The sequence below is a fragment of the Pygoscelis adeliae genome, unplaced genomic scaffold (assembly GCF_000699105.1).
Source record: "Pygoscelis adeliae isolate BGI_AS28 unplaced genomic scaffold, ASM69910v1 Scaffold353, whole genome shotgun sequence".
In the NCBI taxonomy this organism is placed as follows: domain Eukaryota; kingdom Metazoa; phylum Chordata; class Aves; order Sphenisciformes; family Spheniscidae; genus Pygoscelis; species Pygoscelis adeliae.
Window position 1 is genome coordinate 2,015,373 of NW_008824445.1, and position 21,457 is coordinate 2,036,829.

General features: G+C 39.9%; 1 protein-coding gene across 1 annotated transcript; it reads left to right on the forward strand.

Moving 5' to 3' along the window:
* Positions 1–747: 747 nt before the first annotated feature.
* On the forward strand, positions 748–20,948 carry PIWIL1 (piwi-like RNA-mediated gene silencing 1). Its single transcript, XM_009320947.1, has 20 exons — positions 748–828; positions 3,767–3,887; positions 4,629–4,766; positions 6,317–6,531; positions 7,637–7,758; positions 8,427–8,507; positions 9,449–9,646; positions 10,023–10,134; positions 12,374–12,494; positions 13,125–13,242; positions 13,403–13,517; positions 14,490–14,677; positions 15,279–15,351; positions 15,695–15,895; positions 16,204–16,307; positions 16,811–16,881; positions 17,418–17,571; positions 18,514–18,639; positions 19,997–20,144; positions 20,832–20,948. The coding sequence occupies exons 1-20, from the start codon at positions 748–750 to the stop codon at positions 20,946–20,948; spliced, it is 2,604 nt and encodes an 867-aa protein (XP_009319222.1).
* The last annotated feature ends 509 nt before the right edge of the window (positions 20,949–21,457 follow it).

Consider the following 21,457-nt stretch of genomic DNA (forward strand, 5'->3'; position numbering starts at 1 on the left):
GGCTGCGAGATGGCTTTGGCCCTAGCGGGAACAAAGTCGTCTGGCGTCGTCAAGAGGACGGCCTGTTGCGTATCGCTGGGGTGGGAGCAGAGCCCCTTCGCGGCCTGGGGGCAGGCTGAGGTAACGCCGAGGGCCCGGCAGGGCTGGCGGTGGAGGGGGGGGCTCCTCCGGGCGTGGATTTTGGCCCCGCAAACTGCTCCAGGCTGGCGGAGAGGTCAGGGCCGAGCCCACGTGGAAGGGAAGGGTTGCTGTGGGGGGAGAGGATGGACAGGTCTCTGGGGCCAGTTTGCATCATGGGGGAGCTGACCAGGTGGTCAGGGTCGCTGTGTGCTTTGGGTGAAGTGTGCGCCGCTCCTAGAATAGCGTAACAAATTAGTCTGAATTGAGTCTCAAGTGTAACTTGAAAGTAACATCAGTAGGCCCCGAGTTATACTTGGCTGAGGTTGGAGATTGTGCCATGCTCTCCAGTCCAGTTGACTTTCTTCACAGCTTCAGAATTTGTGGTGGGATGTGCCAGTAGGTTCAAACTTGACTATAAGAAGCTGTAACTTCCCCACACTAACTGTTGTGGCTGTGCTAGTGTGGCGATCCAAGAGCAGGGAAGTTTGCGGAGGAGGGTATATTTTGCTGAACCAGTTGAAGTTAAACAAGGGCAAATGCAATACTGTCGCTCATAATATTGGAATAAGGATGGGGAAGGAGAAGATTGAATGCTAATGCTGAAGGTGGTTTGTCTTAGAAGAGAAGATGACGGGAAGAGCTAGAGCCAGAGCAAGAGGAAGACCTCCAGGACAGGAGACTGCTATTCCTTCTGTAGGAGCTGCATCTGTAAGTTGGTTCTCTTTTTAATTAGCACAGCTGGGCTGTGAAATGTCATAGCTCAACTACTTCCTATTTTAATATCTGGTATATATGTTAGATGATATATGTGTGTATGTATATATTATGTCAGGTGTATAGTTACGTTAACTCCTTTTTATTAAGGAAATTTTTGTATGCTTACAAACAAGTACTCTGTTGTAATACAGTTGTCATAATAGAGCTAGTGGGAATAAGTAGACGTTTTCGTAGTCTGCTTTGTCCACTGTGATACCCCGCAGAGAAGCAGAACATACTAGGCTGCTGCTGCTGTTGATGCATATTTGGGCAGAACCTGGGTCTGGCAGGTGTTCTGACCTGTTCCTGTTGTTTTTAATTTTAATATCGAGGAATTTCTGCCTCTGCATTTGAACTAGTATTTAGGGCTTGTTTTGTGCATATATACCCTGTTCAAACTGTAGCTTGAAAATGGCTGATACTTTATTTGCAGCCATTGCCACGTACCTGGAGTTTTTTTTAAAGCAGTTCCTCAAATCTGTCAGTTATTAATAATCTTTCATTTGAGAACGTGATTAGACTGGAGGAGTGTTCCTAGTCCATTTCTTGCCAGTGTCAGGTGAGTTTAAATTGTGATAGAAGGTAGTTTACAGTTCTGTTTCAAATAGTGAAAAGCGTCTTGCTTTAGCAGTAGCATTGATGCACCTCTTGGACCTGGAACAGAATTTATAAATCTAGGAGACCTGACTACTTCAAACTTGGTCTCTTTGACTTGAATAGAATTGTTAGCAGAAGTCAGGAGGTGGTATCAGTGTTCTGCTGTGGGTGAAGAGGCAAGTAAAGGAAACGGTGAGGCTTAGGTACTTTACATGGACTATGAATATTGATGCAGTCTGAGTGGCTAAAAGTCCGTTTTGGCTTTTTTTTTTCCCTATGTAGGCTGCCACTGTTCTACCACGTAGACTGCGTGTATCTCCCTCCAAGAGGGTTAGTTCCAGAAGTGTTTCCAAAGACATGTTGAAAAGAGGTTGTGGAACGAATAAGAGGGTTTATATTAGATGTTTGGAAAATGAGGGCTTAGGCATGCACTCTGTCTCAGTTTAAGTGGGAACATAATCTGTGCTGATTGCAGTGGAAGATGGGAACAATTAGCCATGTATTGTAGAAGTGAACCATACCATTTGAATTTTACACTGGACTGATACAGAGGTCTCATAATACACCAAGTTCTTATTACTGAGGTTTTTATCAAAAAGCATTAGTGAGAGTTAAGGAGGTCAGGGGCCTGCCTTTCCTTACTAATGTCCTGACAACCCTGTGATCTTTCTTGCTGCAGAGGTGGGAAAGAGGGTAGGTTGGTCAGTCCCTGGGAAGTCCTTCCCAATGTGGAGACTGCAGCCTCCAAGGAGGATACCAAGAAGATGGGGCTTGGCTCTTTGTAATGGTACATGGTGGGAGGACAAGACACAATGGGCACAAATCGAAGCAAGAATTGTTTTGACTGGATGTAAAGAAAAACGTTTTCATGTTGAGGACAGTCAAGCACTGGAACAGGTTGCCCACTGAGGTTGTGCAGTCTGTATCCTTGGACATGGGATAAATCTCTGAGCAACCTGATCAGACCTCGTGATTGACCTTGCTTCGAGCAGGACGTTGGGCTAGAGACCTCCTGAGGTTTCTTCCAGCCTGAAGTATCTTGTGGTTCTGTGAAGGATAGGGTTGTTGAAAACCCCCTTCCCCACACCCATACAGTGAACCCTATCCCAGCATAATCTCTTGCTTCAGTTTATGACTTGACATGGAGCTCTGCACTGATCCTTTAATGGATGGGAAGGAATATAGTCAGCTCAGGATAGCGGGGCTCAGTGCCTAGCTGTTGGGCTAGAGAGTCCACCTAGGTGACATTGCGGCTTCCTTCAGGGACAAGGATGGAGTATAGGTGAGAGAGGCAAAGCAGAACTGATCTTTCCTGAACTACTTTTATGAATACTGCAGAGAGCATGAAACTTGTGATAATATGCTGTTACTGTGATAGTGCTGGACTCTGATAATTCTCACATCTACTCTTCAGGGTTGCGCACATTCAATCTTTGCAGTAGTGCTTATGGGTATTTACAGACTTCTTAGAGGCTATACTTTTGACAGATCTTATAACGTGTAAAAATAAGGTGGAGACTACAAGAATAGAAAGGCCTGCTTAGTTACTGATCTCGTGTTCAGTGTCAGAACATGCATATGGGAGTCACAAGATGTGCCAAGAGGTCTGAGAGCAGAGGAGTAGAGGAACTCCAGGAATGGATTGCTGGCAGGTTGTGTGACGCTGGTTCAGGGGGTTCCTACTGCTGTGTTGTAGGACAAGACAGAGCCAGGCTGGCTCTCTAGCTCAGGTTTCATGATCATCCTTGATATTGGCCTCTTGCTTGTTTACACTTAGAGAACTTGATTACTCCTGGAGGGACTAACTTGTGGGGCAGACTCCAGTCCAGTAACATGAGACTCTGAATTGTGGGATTGCTCATGGCTGAAGGTTGTGTGTTGCAGTTCTTCCAGGCATGACACTTTTTAATATTACTTATTCGCTAGACACTAAAATTACGAAAGCTGTTTTTATAAAATAAGTAGTCAGCTACTTGAAGTATCAGAGGGGTTGTTAAAAATGAGAAGTTCAGAAATTTTAGTTAGAGCTTGGAAAGAGAAGATTTGCATTTACTAGTAGTTAAATGAATATTAACTTACAAAAAAAAATTTCCTGGATCCTGTTATTTTGGAGTTTGAAGTACAGAGTAATAACACTGCCACTTAATAGAGGAAAAAAGATTTAACTTTATGTAACTGTTACACTTGGGTATTTGAGTATTCTGGACTTGATTACTGACTTCGTTTTGCTGTACTCTTGGAAGTATGCTGTTTCTTCAGTTGCAGCAGGAAAAATTGTTCCCAACTATTGCAGGTTCAACAGACTTTGCCAAGTCAGCCACCCGGCCGTCAGCAACCTCAGCAGCCGCATGTTCCTCCATCAGTATCAGAAGAACCTGGTGGCCGTGGACGACAGAGGGGCCCTCAGAGTGTTCTACAAGGCCAGAACGGGAGAAGGCCAGAAGGTCAGAAAGGGTGAAAGTTCATTGCCCACAAGAGCAAGCGTTTTGAAGAGAATGCAATTAAGATATTCTTTAGACTGTATTTCTAGTTTTTCTTTTCAAAATGAGATCTTTTACTAAGATTTGGAAAAGTTGACTGTACATACCTTGTGACAATAGTATTGTCGTTCTAAGGTGCAGTATAACTGAACCAGGAATTCTGAAAACTACCTTAAGCGTGCTCTACTCCATCTGTACCATCTCCTCTATCAAAATAGTTTAAAACAATGAATTAGAAAGCAGTTGGCAGAAGTAACTGCATGAATACCAATAGTAAATTTCATTTTGAGATTTCATTGTTTTTCTTGAATCTTAATAAGGAAATTAAACTTTCTTACCTATTTCGCATCACAGTGTATTTAAACATTTCGGTGCTGGCTGGAGCTGAAATGAAAGACCTGTCCTCCCTGTATTTGCAGAAGAGATTATTGATTTGAAGGGTTTACATCTTTTTTCATCTGGCCAGTGAGCTGTTCTATTGGCTTACTAGTTCACTGTCTGTAAATCTTAGGAAGCTAATATGTGTTACCTGAATTTACTGCATAGCAAAAGCTGAAACTTAACATTTAATGATTTCTCTTAATTTTATATATGATTCTGACTGTCAAAATTGAATTGTATTTAATTGTTATTTGTATATAAAACCTGATTGTAATTCTTCCTCTTCCTCAAATTTCAAAACAATAGGATTACAGATTTCGGCAGGATTTCAGGAACTGTCTTTAGCAGATAGGGGTGGACGTCGTAGAGATTTCCATGACCTTGGGGTAAATACTCGGCAAGCCATAGAACATGTTCAAGAATCAAAAACTGGTATGTTCAGATTAGACTATAGACATATAAGCAAGTTGAAATGAAAAATAGTCTTGCTTTGTTTCTGCTTTTACTATCCCCTAGAGAGCCAAATAAAAAAAATCTTCATCATGGACTAGAAAGATACAAGTTGCTCCCCATATCTGAAGAGGAACAGTAAGATGACATGTCTGATGCAAAGTGCTTCAGACAGAAGTTGTGTGGCATTTTAAACTGCAACTATTTAGACATAAGTGATGAGCCTTGTATGTTCCTGATGTCCACTTCTTCAAGCAGGACTCTTCAGGACTCTGTAGGTTTGCTTCTAGAAGTTCTGGTTTGTAACACAAATTTGTAAAGATCTCCTAATAAATGTGGAATTTGAGACCTCTTCTGAAGCAACTTTTTAGTTTGAATAAAGTTATATGCTGCTTTCCTTGAGATGAAATCATGCATATGAAAAGAAGCAGAAGCAGGCTGTCACGATGGTCCTGCCTTCTTGCTAGAATGCAGTCGTTGTTAATGTTCTTTGGTGCAGGTTCTGTGCTGATAATAGTTTTGCGTTGCAAGTGACTCTGTGAGACATCACGACAATATAACAGCAACTGTAGTCCGCTTTTGCTTAATTGAACGATAACTGGAGCATGCCACAGGCCCAGGAATGGTAGGGCTTAGTTCTGCTCAAGTCACTTTGGGCCGGAAACAGTTATTTTCTTTCTCACCTGAATTTTCTATCTAGAGCTATGCTGATGATAGATCATGGATCGCTGTACTTAGTACACAGCTCTATTGCTGGCCTTTTGTTTTCTTGTTATAGCTTTGTACAGTTTTCTAGTATAATATACATGCTTTGTATGTGGCAGGATATTTTTGTTTTCTTCTGGGGTGTTGTATTTCAGATAGGAAAAAATGGATAATGAAAACCAAATTAAAATGGGTGATCTGTAATTGTCTGCAATGTATTTTTTGTATTAGACTTGTGTCTTTAGGTCTAAAAGAAATTGAAATGAGACATGAAAAAATGGGAAGAAATACTTTAAGTAAGTGATCTGGAGCTAGTTCTTACTGTTGTGTTTTTTTTTGTTTGTTTGCTTGTTTGTTTGTTTGAAAAATCTTGAAATACTGAAAGAAATGTCATCTTGGCACATATGAATGGGAATGTGGATATCTCTAGTGCTTGATACTCTCTGATAGTTTTTGTTCTACGTTTATGATTCATGTAAAGAAAGATTAATTTGTCCACAAAGGAAGTTTATGTTTTGGTGGAAATCCATCTCTCTAGTACCTGGTACTAACCCTTTGGGAGACAGGTTACTGATCTAAATGCTCACCTCATTTGATGTGAGAGTTTTCCTGACAACTGAAGGAATCACAAAAGGCGGGTGAGTGTCTGATAACACTGTGCCTATGCGAACGTCTCCTGTAGCTTACTGAGCTAGAACAGTTGCAGAACACAACTGACTGCTAATCTTCGTCTGAATGCCTTAGTTTTTTAAAATTTCTCAAAGCTGTTGAATTAATATAAATTGGTAAAATTTTGCAACTACTAAGATGTTTGCCTCTCATTTTAGGTTCTTCGGGTATTATGATAAAATTAACTACAAATTACTTCCGTTTGATGTCTCGACCCCAGTGGGCTTTATATCAGTACCATGTTGGCTATAGTCCTGAGATGGAAGCACGCCGTCTTCGATCAGCTTTGCTCTTTCAGCATGAACAGCTAATTGGAAAGACACATGCATTTGATGGATCAATATTATTCTTGCCAAAAAAACTAGGAAACAAGGTGTGATATGAGAATGGTATTTTTTTTATTTATTTTGACTTGCATTTTGTGATGCCTCTTGTTTCTTACTGGTCTGGGTGAAGTTAAGAGAATTGATGTCCCATGAGCAACATTTAGTTGGACTGAATATAGTATAAGCTAGTTTGCTTTTGTAGAGCAATTTGGTAATAAACTTCTGGTTCTAATGCTTAGGTTCTGCAGGCTAGAATAATCCTCTGCACGGAAGTGGATAGTACAGACAGTATTTTTCCTTTAGTTTTCTTTCTGCTTCGATCTTTTCATAACTTTTGTATTTTAACTCTCGACATAGTTGAAAGGGTGGACGTATTGGGTGTATGTGGCGAGGTTTTGGTAGCTGGGGGGATCTGGGGTGGCCCCTATGGGAAGAGGTTAGGGGCTGCCCTGTGCTGTACACAGCCATTTCCAGCTGGCTTCACAATGGACTCACCACAGACCAAAGCTGAGCCCATCAGCAAAGTTGATGGCACCTCTGTGCATTTAAAAAGGGGGAAAAAATGCTGGAGCAGAAGAAAAATCTGAGAAGAGAGGAGCGGCAGAGGGAAAATGCCATGTACTGATGGTAACCCCTGCCTCCCCCCCCAGCCCTTGTGCCACTCATTGCCTCACTGAAGGGACTGAGTGTAACCAGTGGTGTTAACAGAGGGAGGCAGAGGAGTCTGGAGTGGAGTTGAGCCTGGAAAAGGGAGAGGGGGAAGATACATTAAAACACGTTTTACTATGTGTTTTAATGTTTGTCTTTTTGCCTCCCAGTACCTGAATTAGTAATTAAATATAAATTGGCAATATATTAAGTTTATTTCCTCAGGTTGAGTCTTTTTCCCACAATGGTAATTGGTAAGTGATCTCCCTGTCTTCATCTTGAATTCAGCTGCTTTGGGGATAGCCTCCATTCTACTCTATTAGTTGTCTTCACCCAAATGAACGAAGCATTTTCAGTTGTAGTTTACAGTCATAGTAGAAAATCAAATTCCTGTTTCAGCTAAGTCTTGGATTATTACTTAGTACTTAATGTACAAGTCCAATTCGATATTAATGGAGCAAAGTCCAGATATAGCCCTGTTTGCCTCTAACTTCACTTTCTCAGGTTACTGAAGTGTTCAGTAGGACTCGAAATGGAGAGGACGTGAAGATAACCATCACGTTGACTAATGAGTTGCCACCTACTTCACCTACATGTCTGCAATTTTACAACATCATTTTTAGAAGGTTTGCAGTCCAAGTTATGTCTTTATAAGAAGTCATTCTAAAAATATGACTTAAGTTTTTCCTGTCCAAAGAATGGACTACAAATCAATATTACAAATGTAAATTTTTAAGCTTTTGTAGCTACCGTTACTATGTGGCCAACCACATCTGGCAACATTTTAATGTGCAGTTATATGCATGTTTCTGGCACATGTTAGTGTGAAATGAGTTTATACCTTTTCCCTGAGCAAGCAGATTCACACTGGAGTGCTAGCTGTTGTACGGGCCGTTAGTCCTATCTCTGCCCTCCTTTTGTGTCTGTGGATTTGCCTCTTAAAGCAAACAGTAGTGCAGGACCTTGAACTGGCAAATTACTTTTTTTGCTGTAGTCTTTCCACTTAAACTTGGTACCTGGACTACCTGGTTCATCTGAACTGTAGCTAGTTTAGACTGCTACCTTCAACTGGTTGGTGAAGGGCTGGTTTGTATGCTAACTTACTCTCAACTGATTAACTGTCATTAGTAAGTGTTCATCGCCTTTCTAAATTGAGCTTAATGAAGAGTTCACATTTGTGACTGTTTTATCTAGTCAGATGAACAAAAAATGCAGTTCTGCAGAGGGATGGGACCATGCATAGTTTGATAAACTGAATAATAATGGTAAATGATATCCATATTTCAACTTCTAGGCTTTTGAAGATGTTGAATTTGCAGCAGATTGGACGTAATTATTACAATCCCAGTGACCCAATCAGCATCCCTAATCACAGGTTTGGCAAAAAAGATACTCGGGTTTAGGAGGGATGCAGGGAGAAAGGATGGTATTTTGATACTGCTCTGGTGGTTTATCTTGTAATAAAACCATGGACTTAAAAACTGGTATTCCTGGGAAGCGAGAGACCTCATTCTCCTAACTTAGTTTCTTCTATGTGTAAGATCTCATTACTTGTTACCAGTGTGTCTTCTGCTATTACGTTTTACTCCAATGTCAGAAACCTTGCTTAAATGTCTGTAAGGCTGAGATCTCTGAATACTTTAATTCTAAAGCTCGGGAGTGTCCAGCCTTCATTCTGAAGGCCGTTTAATCTGCCATGTAAATTCATACCTGGCCATACCCTGCTGGATGGGTAGTTCTGGAACTCACCTATTGCTAGCTGTCACGTCTCGTTCCCGTTCGGTGCCAGCGTCCCCTACAATGTGACTGATGCTTCTGGCTAGCCCTAGGCCTATTGTACAAGTTAGTAAGCTTGAGTTTGACTGGGGCCCCATCATATGGCTGTGGTGTACTCCTTGCCATTAACCTAGCCTACATCACCTGGTTGGTGGAAGAAACTGGACAGTGGTCTACTAGATAAACTGTTGGTCTTTTTCTCTTTAAAGTGTCCTGAATACCCATACTCTTTGTATGCAAGATATTTAAGAGTAATAGCATGAAATGGATGTCTTAGGTTTTGAGGCATCCTTTCTTTCACTTCAGTTATATTGCTACATCATTCAGTTAATCTTCTTTTATCTTAGGTTAACTGAAGATACCTGCATGTAAAATACTTTTCATTTTGTTAACTTTCAGGAGCTTGTTTATATTTGGATAGTGGTTTCTTTGTGTCTTGACTGCTTTCTAGTGTCTGGGAAAGTGGACAGAAGAAACCCAAGGGGTGAGAATAGAGATGCTTTAAAGCACATTAAGATTCTGTATGCTCTCTTTTGACAGGTTGATGGTTTGGCCGGGCTTCACAAGTTCTATCCTCCAGTATGAGGAAAGCATTATGTTATGTACAGATGTGAGCCATAAGGTTCTTCGCAGTGAAACAGTGTTGGATTTTATGTACAGTCTGTATTACCAGGTTGAAGAGCAAAGATTTAGAGATGCCTGTGCTAAAGAGCTGATAGGTTTAATTGTCCTTACAAAGTAAGTCTCTTCGGACTCTTGTCATCTTAGAGATCTGTTTATTTATTGGATGTCCCATGTCCTGAAGTATACAATGAAGCATCAGAAAGCATGAAAATGATGTCATTGTCAAGCTAGCAAACTGATCGAGGTGATAGCATTTACAAAAGCAGGAAGTACATACTGGACTAGGTCTGTTTTCATTTGGTTTTATTACAATTTAGCTTTTAGTAGAATTGGTAGCCTATTACAATTGAAAACTTGAAGTTACTGCTGCTGATAGGAGCAAAACTTTCAACTTACATGAGTACTGCTATTAACTTTTTCATCCCGCAGTTCTATTTCTTTTCTATTTGAGTTAAGATTTAAAAAAAAACTGATGAAATTGTTTATTTAGGTACAATAACAGAACATACAGAGTTGATGACATCGACTGGGATGCCAATCCACAGTGTACCTTTAGAAAAGCCGATGGTTCTGAGATCAGCTACGTGGACTACTACAAAAGGGTATGGAAACTTAACTGTCAGTGTATGCGATATGCTTTAACTTGAAACATTAGAGCGTTGTTAGAGGTTTACTTATGATGCGTGCATTTGTAATTAATAATTTTCTTTAATAGAATTTTATTTTTAATGGATACTATGTAATCTGAAAGCAGTAAATAACCTACGCAGCATGATTTGGCATGAGTAGTCCATCCCAATGAGTAGTCGGTCAGGCAAAAATGCCAGGAGGCCTGCACTGATGAACCAGGAGCTCCTGGGAAAACGCAGAAAGGAAGCATAGAGAGGGTGGAAGCAGGGACGGGTAATCTGGGAGCAATACGGAAACATTGTCCCAGCACGCAGGAATGAGGTTAGGAAAGCCAAAGCCCAACTGGAATTGAATCTGGACAGGAATGTTAAAGGCAACAGGAAGGACTTCTGTAAGTACCTAAGCAGCAAAAGGAAGACTAGGGAAAATGTGACCCCGCTGCTATGAATGAGGCAGGGCCCCTGGTGACACAGGATGTGGAAAAAGATGAGGTACCGAATGCCGCCTTCACCTCAGTCTTTACTAGCAAGACTGCCATTCAGGATTCCCAGGCCCCAGAGACCAGGGGAAGGTCTGGAGCAAGGGAGGCATACCGTTGGTGGAAGAAAATCAGGTCTGGGAATACTTCAGCAAAGTAGGCATAGCTAAGTCCACGGGCGCTGATGGGTTGCACCTACAAGTAACTGAGGCAGCTGGCTCATGTCATTGTGAGGCCACTGTCAATAATCTTTGAATGATGGTGGTGATAGGGAAAAGTGCCCGAGGACTGGAGGAAATCAAATGTCGCTCCTTGAAGAAGTTTGAGGAGGATGACGCTGGGAACTACAGGCCAGTCAGCCTCATGTTGATCCCTGGGAAGGCGGTGGAGCAGCTAATCTTGGAAAGCATTTCCAGGCATGTGAACAACAAGGAAGTCATCAGGAATAGTCAGCGTGGCTTCACAAAGGGGAAATCATGCTTGACCAACCTAATAAACTTCTATGATTAAATTGACTGGCTTGGTAGATGAGGGGAGAGCAGTGGATATTGTCTACCTGGACTTCAGTAAGGCTTTTGACACTGTTTCCCGTAAGGTTCTCGTGGAGAAGCTGATGAAGTGTGGGCTGAATGAGCAGACAATGAAGTGGGTTGAAAGCTGGCCGAATGGCCAGGCCCAGAGGGTGGTGATTGGTGGCACGATGTGTAGTTGGAGTCCAGTAACTAGCGGTGTACCCCAGGGATCAATACTGGGTCCAATCCTGTTTAACGTCTTCATTAATGATCTGGATGATGGGGCAGAGTGTACCCTCGGCAAGTTTTGCTGGTAATTTACTGGTGGTAGAATATATGGACAGTCAGCTTAAGAGAAATTAGTGTTGATACTTTTGGTTCTTTGAAACAAAGTTTATGTATGTCTTTCATAGCTTAACTGCCATTGAGGCCTACCACTGTAATTGTGAAATCTTTCTGCACATCAGTTTCAACTCTAAAACAGGATGGGACTTAATGAACTAGAAGCAAAATTTATATTATCCATTCTAGTTCAGGGTGGAGTTTATAAACGATAAATTTTCTTTTATCATTTGTCAAGGCCTTCTTGGCTCTGATGCGATCTCACTATTCTGTTTTGAAATGCTATCCTTTGGATGGTTTCTGAGGTGTGGTTCTCTTTAAGAAAAAGTTAAACTATGAAGTTTGTTTGTTGACTGTCAGCTTGTGTCCCCTTTTTGTGGTGTTTTGTTTTTTTTTCTAAACTAAATTAGTGACTGCTAGACAGACCAACTCGTGCCAGATGCAAGGAAAGGTTGTGGGAGGGTTGAATTTCAGAAACTTCACTTGGAATCTTGTTTGATTCTTGTGATGTCTCGAATTAAACTGCTCTATAGGGCAGGAACCTTTTGATTGCTGAACTAGAATGAGCATCCTAATCTTGAGTTAGATACTCTGGGTGTAACTGCCTTGAGCAAGGCAGAAGCATTGTTTCTGTTGTCTCTTACCAGTCAATAATTTGATGGCACCAATAGAGAGAATAGTGCTTCCCTGTTTAGCCTTTTCTGACAAAACCAGTTTCTCTCCAGTTAGGTGTGCTACTTGAAAAAGGTTGCTGGTTGCTTTTGTTCTGGTTTTGTTTGTTTTAGGAAAAATACTCATTTCCTAAAGTGAGCATTATTATTAAGAAAACTGAGTGTGTGTTATGAATAAACTAACATACAATGTATATTTCTAATACAGCAATATAATCAAGAAATTACTGACTTGAACCAGCCTGTCTTGATCAGTCAGTCGAGGAGAAAGAGAGGAAGCATGATGCCAGGACCTGTGGTTCTAATTCCAGAGCTGTGCTTCCTAACTGGTACTGTAGCATTTTTTCATATCGAAGCATCTGTCAAACCGTAATGCCTACTGAAACTGATATTTTGACAGCAGCCTCTTGCCAAGTTCAGTAGAAATGTTTTATTTGTATAAATGTGAGTTTAGAAACAAGTTTTATAGCTAAAAGATTTGATAATTAAATGAGGCTGAAAAGTTTGAGGGGTTTGGATGTTGCATAGTCTTTACATATGGTGTTCAACACTGGCCTGCTGATAACTTGCAGAGTTTTTTGGCGGTAGAACGTTTTGTTGAAAAAGAAATTTACTATAAATTGCTAATTTTGTAAGATACATAAACATGTATTTTCCTCTGAGATACCCACTTTGCACTAGCAGTACCTGTCCATCTCAGCACTGTTTTGTTTTGCTTTGGAAATGTAAATAAAGAGCTGCATGTCTCGTGTGGTTTCCTCTCAAGTGCAAAAATCCAGATTTTTTTTTTTCTATGCAGATAGGAATGTATGCCCAGGGAGCAACTGAAATCCTTGATTACTACTGACACCACTTTATGTGTCTGCAGCACGTGCATAGTTAATCTGCATGACTTGCAAGCTTACTTTTCTTAGTCCTTAGTCTAACTTTTACTCAGAAAAAGATTTTGCTATTAACAGGATTAACTGAGAAGATGCGTAACGATTTTAATATGATGAAAGACTTGGCTGTTCATACACGACTGCCACCTGAGCAAAGGCAACGTGAAATTGGAAGACTTATTGACTACATCCGAAAGTATGCTACCTTAATATCTTCTGTACTTCTTTGTCATGAAACATTTGTATGATAAACTTCTTTTTTGCAACAAACTTTGGAAATCTTACTGGTTTTAAAAAAGAAAAGTGTCGGCAAGAATAAATTTCTTTGTTTTAATTTAAATCTTGTTTTTAAACAGAGATGACAATGTTCAGAAGGAACTCCGAGACTGGGGTTTAAGCTTTGATTCTAATTTATTATCCTTTACGGGAAGAGTTGTTCAAGGAGAAAAGATCCTTCAATCAGGAAATGTGGTAAATAAAACAACTTCTAAAATCTTCTGGATCTCTTGCTGATGAAGCATGTCCTTAAGGAAGGAAATACTACTTGTTGGTTTATAAATGAAGGATTATGAGTGAGAAAGTTATACGCAAGTCTTTGTCCAAACAGGAGACTCGCAAACTTCTTAAATTGTTTACGAGTTCTGTTTAGAAACACCTGAAGATATTTCTGGCTTGCATTACAATAGCGTCTTCCTTGCAAAACAGTCCCTCTGTCTAAACAAAGTCATTTCAGATACACAAACTAGGAGACTAGAGATGTTTCTAACTAGTTTCCATGTATTAAAATACCAAGGCTTTCAAATGAAAAGCCACTAATTATTTCAGTTCAGTAGACAGAACACATACAGAGTCTGTTTACTCAAAGGTGGGGTGACTCTTCAGTATGAATAACTTAGATCTCAAATATGTCATAGATGGCCATAAAACATTATATATTTGCTCTGTAGTAGAGGTCTTTTTGTTTGTTTTGAATGGATGCTAGATGGAAAAGGGCATTGTACAGTATCTTGATCTGTATAGCTGTGTATTTGGTAAAGCTTTTCTTGTTATTGAAAAGATCTGATGTCTGCTTTATAGTAATACTTGTCTTTTTCTCAAGCAGTTACCTTTATTAAAAAGAAAAATGGGAGAAAAATAAGTCAGTACATGAGCAGCTATGTCTTTGTAGCACAAAAACTGTGCGGCAAATAGTAATAAGTTACCTGGGCTAAAAATCATAAGTATGTTTGCATAATTATGAATGAAACATTTGAAGAGTGTAGGATTTCTTGAAAGGGCTAGATAAAGCTTATTTTAAGTTAGTGACAACAGCAATAAAAAAATAAGTCATTTGTTCTAGGCAGAAGTGTTACAGTCCGTTCGTGAAGTGTGTCAGGAAGTAGTTGTGGTACAGGTTGTTTGGTAGGGTGTTGATTTTCGTTCTCTTGCATCTCTTATTTACAGTTTGATTACAATCCTCAGTTTGCTGATTGGTCAAAGGAAACCAGGGGAGCTCCCTTAATCTGTGCAAAGCCTCTGGACAACTGGTTATTAATATACACACGGCGCAACTACGATGTTGCTAATACATTACTTCAAAATCTGTTTAAAGTCACACCATCTATGGGAATCAGAATGAACAAGGCAACCATGTAAGTGACTTTAGAAAGCTGATGGAAAAGTGATTTTATACTTATTAAGGTATATCTGTTAGCATGCTTAGGCTGTTAAATGAGAAGATAGTATAGTATGTCACACTACTGACTTCTGTGAGATTTTTAGTAAAACAAAGTTGCTTTCAGTATGCAAATTGTTCAGTTTTCTCTAGTGACTGATTTTTCTTACTCATACTTTTATTTGTGAGAGATTTCACTGGGGGTTAAAGCATGCCAAAACCAAACAGTATCAGACATACAGTCATTGAGCAAAACCTTCTCAAGTGGAGCTATATGTAATACAAGAAGGAATGTATGCTTTCTTGCTGACTTTGGACGTATTCTGATTTGTTCTCACTGCAAGTACCTTCCTTTGAGTACCTGTGCTTGCTTTCACTTTGAATTTCATTGCTCTTGGAAGCCTAAGTTGGGGATGATTCCTCTTAATCTTCAAAATGTGTGAATACTGCACGTTTATTAATAGCTATAAATGTGACACTTCATACAGTACTGATGCATAATGAGCATTTTTTTTTTGCTGAAGTTTCAATAGCTGTTAGTTGTTTTTTCTGTAAGTATTTTTTCTCTTCCTTTTCAGGATCGAAGTAGATGATAGAACAGAAGCTTATTTAAGGGTTTTACAGCAGAGTATTACCCCGGACACAAACATAGTATGTATCTGAATCCATAATTTCAAATCATGTTAATCTCTGTAATTGGTGTTTTAAGACTAGTGGGATTCCTTCTCGGAAATAAAACTTTTGGCTCCTGAGTATCTACTACATGCCTACTCATACTCCTGTTCAAGCCCCAGACTAACTATGAGTATCCGCCTGGAAAAGAGCCTTTGTACTTGGTTCTGAAGTACAGACACTGAAACTTTCCAGGTATTTCTTCCACTGTGAACACTTGAATATTTCTCTTGAGCGTAAGAAGCTTTTCCTGAAGAACTACAACTGTTACACAAATCTGAGAATGCAGCTGCTTAAAAACACTTTTTTTTCTTCTTTAAAGGCAGTTTGTGTTTTGTCTAGTTCCCGAAAGGATAAGTATGATGCTATCAAGAAATACTTATGTACAGATTGTCCCATTCCAAGTCAGTGTGTGATTGCTCGCAGTTTAAGCAAGCCTCAGACTGCTATGGCCATAGCAACAAAAATTGCCTTACAAATGAACTGTAAAATGGGTGGAGAGCTTTGGAGTGTTGAGATCCCAGTAAGTAACTTTTTTTAAAATGGTAATGGTTTTCTTTATTGAGCCTTATTTAAAAAGCAAGCCTTTTTTCCCCCAAAAAGAAAATTGAGTATTCTTTGTGTAGTTTGTTTTGTGTCTATGAGAAGAGGTATGAAGTTAAATATGACATAAGGAGAAATTTAATTCAAAATTCAGTGCCCACGGTTTACTTAAGTGTCCTGAAACCATACAGCCTATGTCATGATCTTGTCACACTGCAGGACGGAGATGATAGGTGCTTTGGCGTCTCTTCACGTACTAATACATGTTCTGTATTGATTCCTTTTAAGCTGAAACAGGTGATGGTTGTGGGAATTGATTGTTACCATGACACTTTATCTGGAAAGCAGTCAATTGCAGGATTTGTCGCTAGCCTGAATCAAACAATGACACGGTAAGATTTGAATGCCAAAGGGGGGAAAAAAAAAAGGATCTTTCCCTTAACTGAAAAGTAGCTTAAATATGGTGCACCGTCACAAAAGTGTCCAAATTGATTTACTGTATGTTGTTAATAAGAACTATATATTGTGAATTATTTTTTCCATGGTATTCCTTAAGGAATAGCATTGTCCTTCTTCCATGGTGCTTGGGAGAGGGGGCAAATGGTGGGGCAGAGGCTGGGATGAGTAGAGGGCATCAGGGTGACAGGCTCCTCTCCCTTCAGAGTTGACTTGTGTGAAAGTTTTTTGATTGAGAGGAATTACACGTGGTGGTAAGGTACTTGTATACCACAGGGGCTTTGCGAGGGAAACACTCTCATGGTACACCAACGCTTGCTTGACTGCCTTGACCCACAATAGCCGTAAAGACTAAGTGGTCATAGCCATTTGAAAAATAACTTCATGGAGGTAAGCCTGGGAAATGCCTTGAAGGTCATCTTTTATTTTGTTCTTCCAGGTGGTTCTCCCGCTGTGCTGTTCAAAATCGTGGGCAAGAACTTGTGGATGGGCTCAAAGCCTGCTTGCAAAGTAAGGGAAGGCTTTCTCCTCTTGTTGAGTCAGATCTAAGGAATGATAGTTTAGCTTCCTCAAAACACACCTCCTCGGCTGCCCTGAGGGGGGGAGGTGTTACCAACTTGCAGTTAGATAAAACCAGATTAAAAATACAGTTGTAGATATTGCTGAAAATTAACAGCATTTTGTGTACATTCTTGCATCGATTCCCATATTTCTTAACAATAAATACTACTTATCAATGCGCTTCAAAGAACACTTTAAAGGAGACGGATTTACAGAATGACAGCTCCTTGCTGTGAGAGAGGCCAGCGGAGTAGATAATCTCCTTGGGTTCTTTCTCTTTGTGCCAGTACACAGGTAAACCAGAATTCTTCTTGCAGGAAACATCTGTGTGTCATGATGCATACCCATTTCAGGTTACTGAAAGATTGAGGACCTCAGGTTTCAAAACTTACTGCTCTTTTTCCAGTAATAAAAATTCATTTTTGTTTTGGAATGAATTGTCGTCATAGCTAACAGCTTTTACTCTTTTTTTTGTTTTTTTTAAGCTGCTCTAAGAGACTGGTTCAAGTGGAATAAATATTTGCCCTCTCGTATTATTGTGTATCGTGATGGTGTAGGAGATGGGCAGCTGAATACTTTGGTTAATTATGAAGTGCCTCAATTTTTGGATTGCTTGAAGAGTGTTGGTAAAGACTACAAGTAAGTCTGTTTCCAGCAACCCCCTTTTTTATACTGTAAGAGAAATACACAGCGGGATATAAAAAGTGGTTACAGATGAAGATTGTGTCGTCTTTTCATCCTTATTTATTTTTACTTGAGCGCAGATAACTGCTTTTCTGATGATTGTTTATGTGATTTGAGATACCTAACTTGTAATATAGTAGGAAAAGTCTTCAGTGCACACACCACATGAGTAGTCAATACACGCATACACACACGTGCGCATATACTCTTTAGGCATTCTTGATGCCTCATTAATACTTTTTTTCAACTGGTTGATCGTAGCCTGATTACTGTCACGTGTCCGGTAGGTCCATTTTTTTCTTTCCACTTCTGAAAGGACTAGCTGTTCTCCAGTGGCATACGTTCTGCACAGTTTTCAACACTCTGCTTGAAAACTTACCAACTGCAGTGACTCGGTTTCTTAATCTGCTCTGAAAAATGAAGACATTTCCTGACACTGCAGGCAGGCGGAGCACAAAACAAGTTCTAGATAGAGGAACTGAAGTGCTTACTACTTCTGTTTAGCTTCTGTTAATGGCTTGCTCTTTACCAAAAATACTGTTAAAACACAGTGTTTTCTAGATGAAAAGATGAGGTAGAGAGATAGTAGAAATCAGATCTGTGTTTAGAAGATCCCTTTTTGGTCTGTCTTCTCTCTCCCTATGAAGTTAAATATAAGCTGGATTGGTGAGAAATAGTATCAAAGCTGCACCTGAGACTAAAAATCTAAAGTTATGAACAACATCCTAATTAATCTAAATCAATGAACCACTGAAGACTTATATGTGAAATTAATGCCCTGGAGAACTCTAAAATTGCTTTTAATTTGAAGCTCTAGAGAATCTGCTCCTGAAATACTCTCAGTGCATTTGTTCAGGATTGTTTTTGATTTTTTTCCTTTATTTTCATTTATTTTAGTCCAAGACTTACTGTGATAGTTGTGAAGAAACGAGTGAATACCAGATTCTTCGCACAGTCTGGTGGAGCACTTAAAAACCCACCCCCTGGTACTGTGGTTGATGTGGAGGTTACCAGGCCAGAATGGTAAGTTAGTACAGAAGTCATACTTCTTCTGTTTGCCGGCAGCCTGATGATAAAGGAAATAGATCCGATATTAAATTGACTGTGGGATCAAGAAGAAGAATACTTTCCACACTTCTGTGCTTTTGAAAAGAAATCAGAGTGAATGTGTAGATGAAAGAACTGGAGAAGCTTAAATTTTACAAATTCATTCTGCAATTATTTCATGGTTTTCAACATGTAGTATTTGAATATATCAGAGTATTGTGTATGCTTTAAGTGTCTTGTGTGTTTCACTTTTTGGTGTTTCCTTTTTTGATTTTTTTAAAGGTTTAGCACCGAATGAGTGCCTATTGATAGGATCCCCCAACTGTCCTTAACGGCAATTAAATTCTGTCTGGCTGTAGTTTTGACATTGCGCATAAATTTTATTACTTTGTAAGGGTGCATTTTGTGAGCAAGTGTTGGAAGTATTCTTCGGTGCTTGGGAAGGCGAGTCAGAATTGTGCAGTTATGTGTGTAGGTAAAACATGTACACGGATCTCATTGACTTGACTCGCTTGCTGTTAGTATTGAATGTTTTCACAAGTCACACTCCAGGACACTCAGGTCAGGCGTGTGGGAAACGCAAAGCTTCTTCAGTACGTGATGAAAGGTTTGGCTTTGGTCCAGGGACACTGGAATCATAGAATCACTAAGGTTGGAAGAGACCTCTAAGATCATCGAGTCCAACCGTCAACCCAACACCACCATGCCCACTAAACCATGTCCCTAAGCGCCTCATCTACCCGTCTTTTAAATACCTCCAGGGACGGTGACTCAACCACTTCCCTGGGCAGCCTGTGCCAACGTTGAACCACTCTTTCAGTACAGAACTTTTTCCTCACGTCCAATGGAGGAATGTCCATTTCCTCATGTCCAATGGAGCGCGTAGGGAACAGTGCAGTCTTCTGTGGCGGTGCAGAGTTCTGACAGGTAGTTTTGCCTGCCTTTTTTTGTCTTTTACCAACTCGCTGCAGGTGTTCCAAGCGTTGCGGTAGGTGACAAACATCCACATGTGGCTCGGGGTGCTAGGGTAAATGAGGAGCATAAGCTAAGTACGTGTGCAGGGCGGTTATCAGGAGGAAAGCTGTGTATGAGATCTCCATGGTCTTAAGACCTGTTCCATATAATAAGAGTATTTACATTCTTCCAGATCTCCTGGCCTTTCAGAAACGGATCGTTTTGTGACCAAAGCATAGGCATGCTTTTGGGGTTTACTCAATATGCATAAAGTGACTTGAAGAAAATAAGTGAGACAAATTTGTGGGGATTTGCGTTTTTCTAAGAAAAGCAGCCCTTTCTGTACCAGACTTCCTGGGTTTTTTTTTTACTATTACAGGTATGATTTCTTTATCGTGAGTCAGGCAGTGAGAAACGGTTGTGTTGCACCCACTCATTATAACGTAATTTATGACACTAGCAAACTGAAACCAGATCATGTACAACGTTTAACCTACAAACTTTGCCACATGTACTACAACTGGTCGGTAAGTATTTCCTCTGGGAAATGATAATATTTTTCTTCTAAGATAGTGCGTCTCTGTGCAGTAACAACCCACAAGAAGGTAGAAAAAGATATCCTTAAAACAGCCATGCAGATCCAAAAAGCCTGTGAGTATGCCTCTTGACCTAGAGTGGTGGTCTGAGAACTAGACATTTTACAGTTATGTGATCTCTCTGAAGTCTGAAAATTACTTTAATCTTTATTCTCACCAGAAAATACTTGTTGTTTTGAGTATTGTTCCCAAATTCTATGTCAAAAGCAAAACTGAAATGATTACTTCTTACCTGCAGAAATACTTACTTCTTTGTGTGGAGATGGAACCCTGTTCCTCCATTTCCTTTGAGGCATCTTCCGTTGCATACCAAGATCAGCACACAGGCAGCTCACGCCTGAGCTGCGCGTTACATGTGTCAGTTTAGTAACCATAAATACTGCACGTGACTTACCCACGTCCCACCTTGGTGCTGTGAGATCCAGCATCAGTGGGGGGGGGTTAATGTGTTCAGGGTATGTAATGTTGTTTTCACAAATCTGCATAAACTACAGGGAATATAAATTTTACATGTATCCAAACTTCTGAATTCCAGGACTCTCCTTGTTACAGTGAATGCACGCTTATTTAAATGACTGGAAAATAATTCCTCTTTTTTTTTTTTTCTTCCTTCTGCAGGGTGTTATCAGAGTACCTGCTCCTTGCCAGTATGCTCATAAACTGGCTTTCCTTGTTGGTCAGAGTGTTCACAGAGAACCAAACCTGTTGCTTTCAGACAGACTTTACTATCTTTGAAGTCGAGTTACCAGCAAAAAAAAAAAGTGTAGTTCCTTTCTAGGGAATGTAGAATTGTCTGGGGGTTTGTGTGGTTTTTTTGTCAGGTTTTTTTGGTTGGTTTTGGTTTGGTTTTTTCTCCTTAAGAGACATGTGCATGGGAGAATGAGTATGTGCCGTTGTGGAACTTTATTTTTATTGTAGCAGGAAAAAACTTGAGATAGCAGGTCTGCATTTTGACTAGCTCTCTGCTTGCTATAAAAACTATATAAGAATTTATTTTTTTTAATACTTATTTACGGAAGTGTTTCTGGGATTCTTCACAAGCGATTATCAGTTCTTATTTTTATTTTTGTTTTCGCGAAGTCTTAAACAGGATTAATTTTAGCACATGATATATATGGTTATGCGGATCAAAACCCAAACTTCTCCAGTTAGCACATTACACTTTTAATTTTCAAACTGCAGTTGTTGCTTCCTTGTTTTTCTTGGCTGTTAAAATGAGGGCAAAATTTTGTCTCCTAAACTAT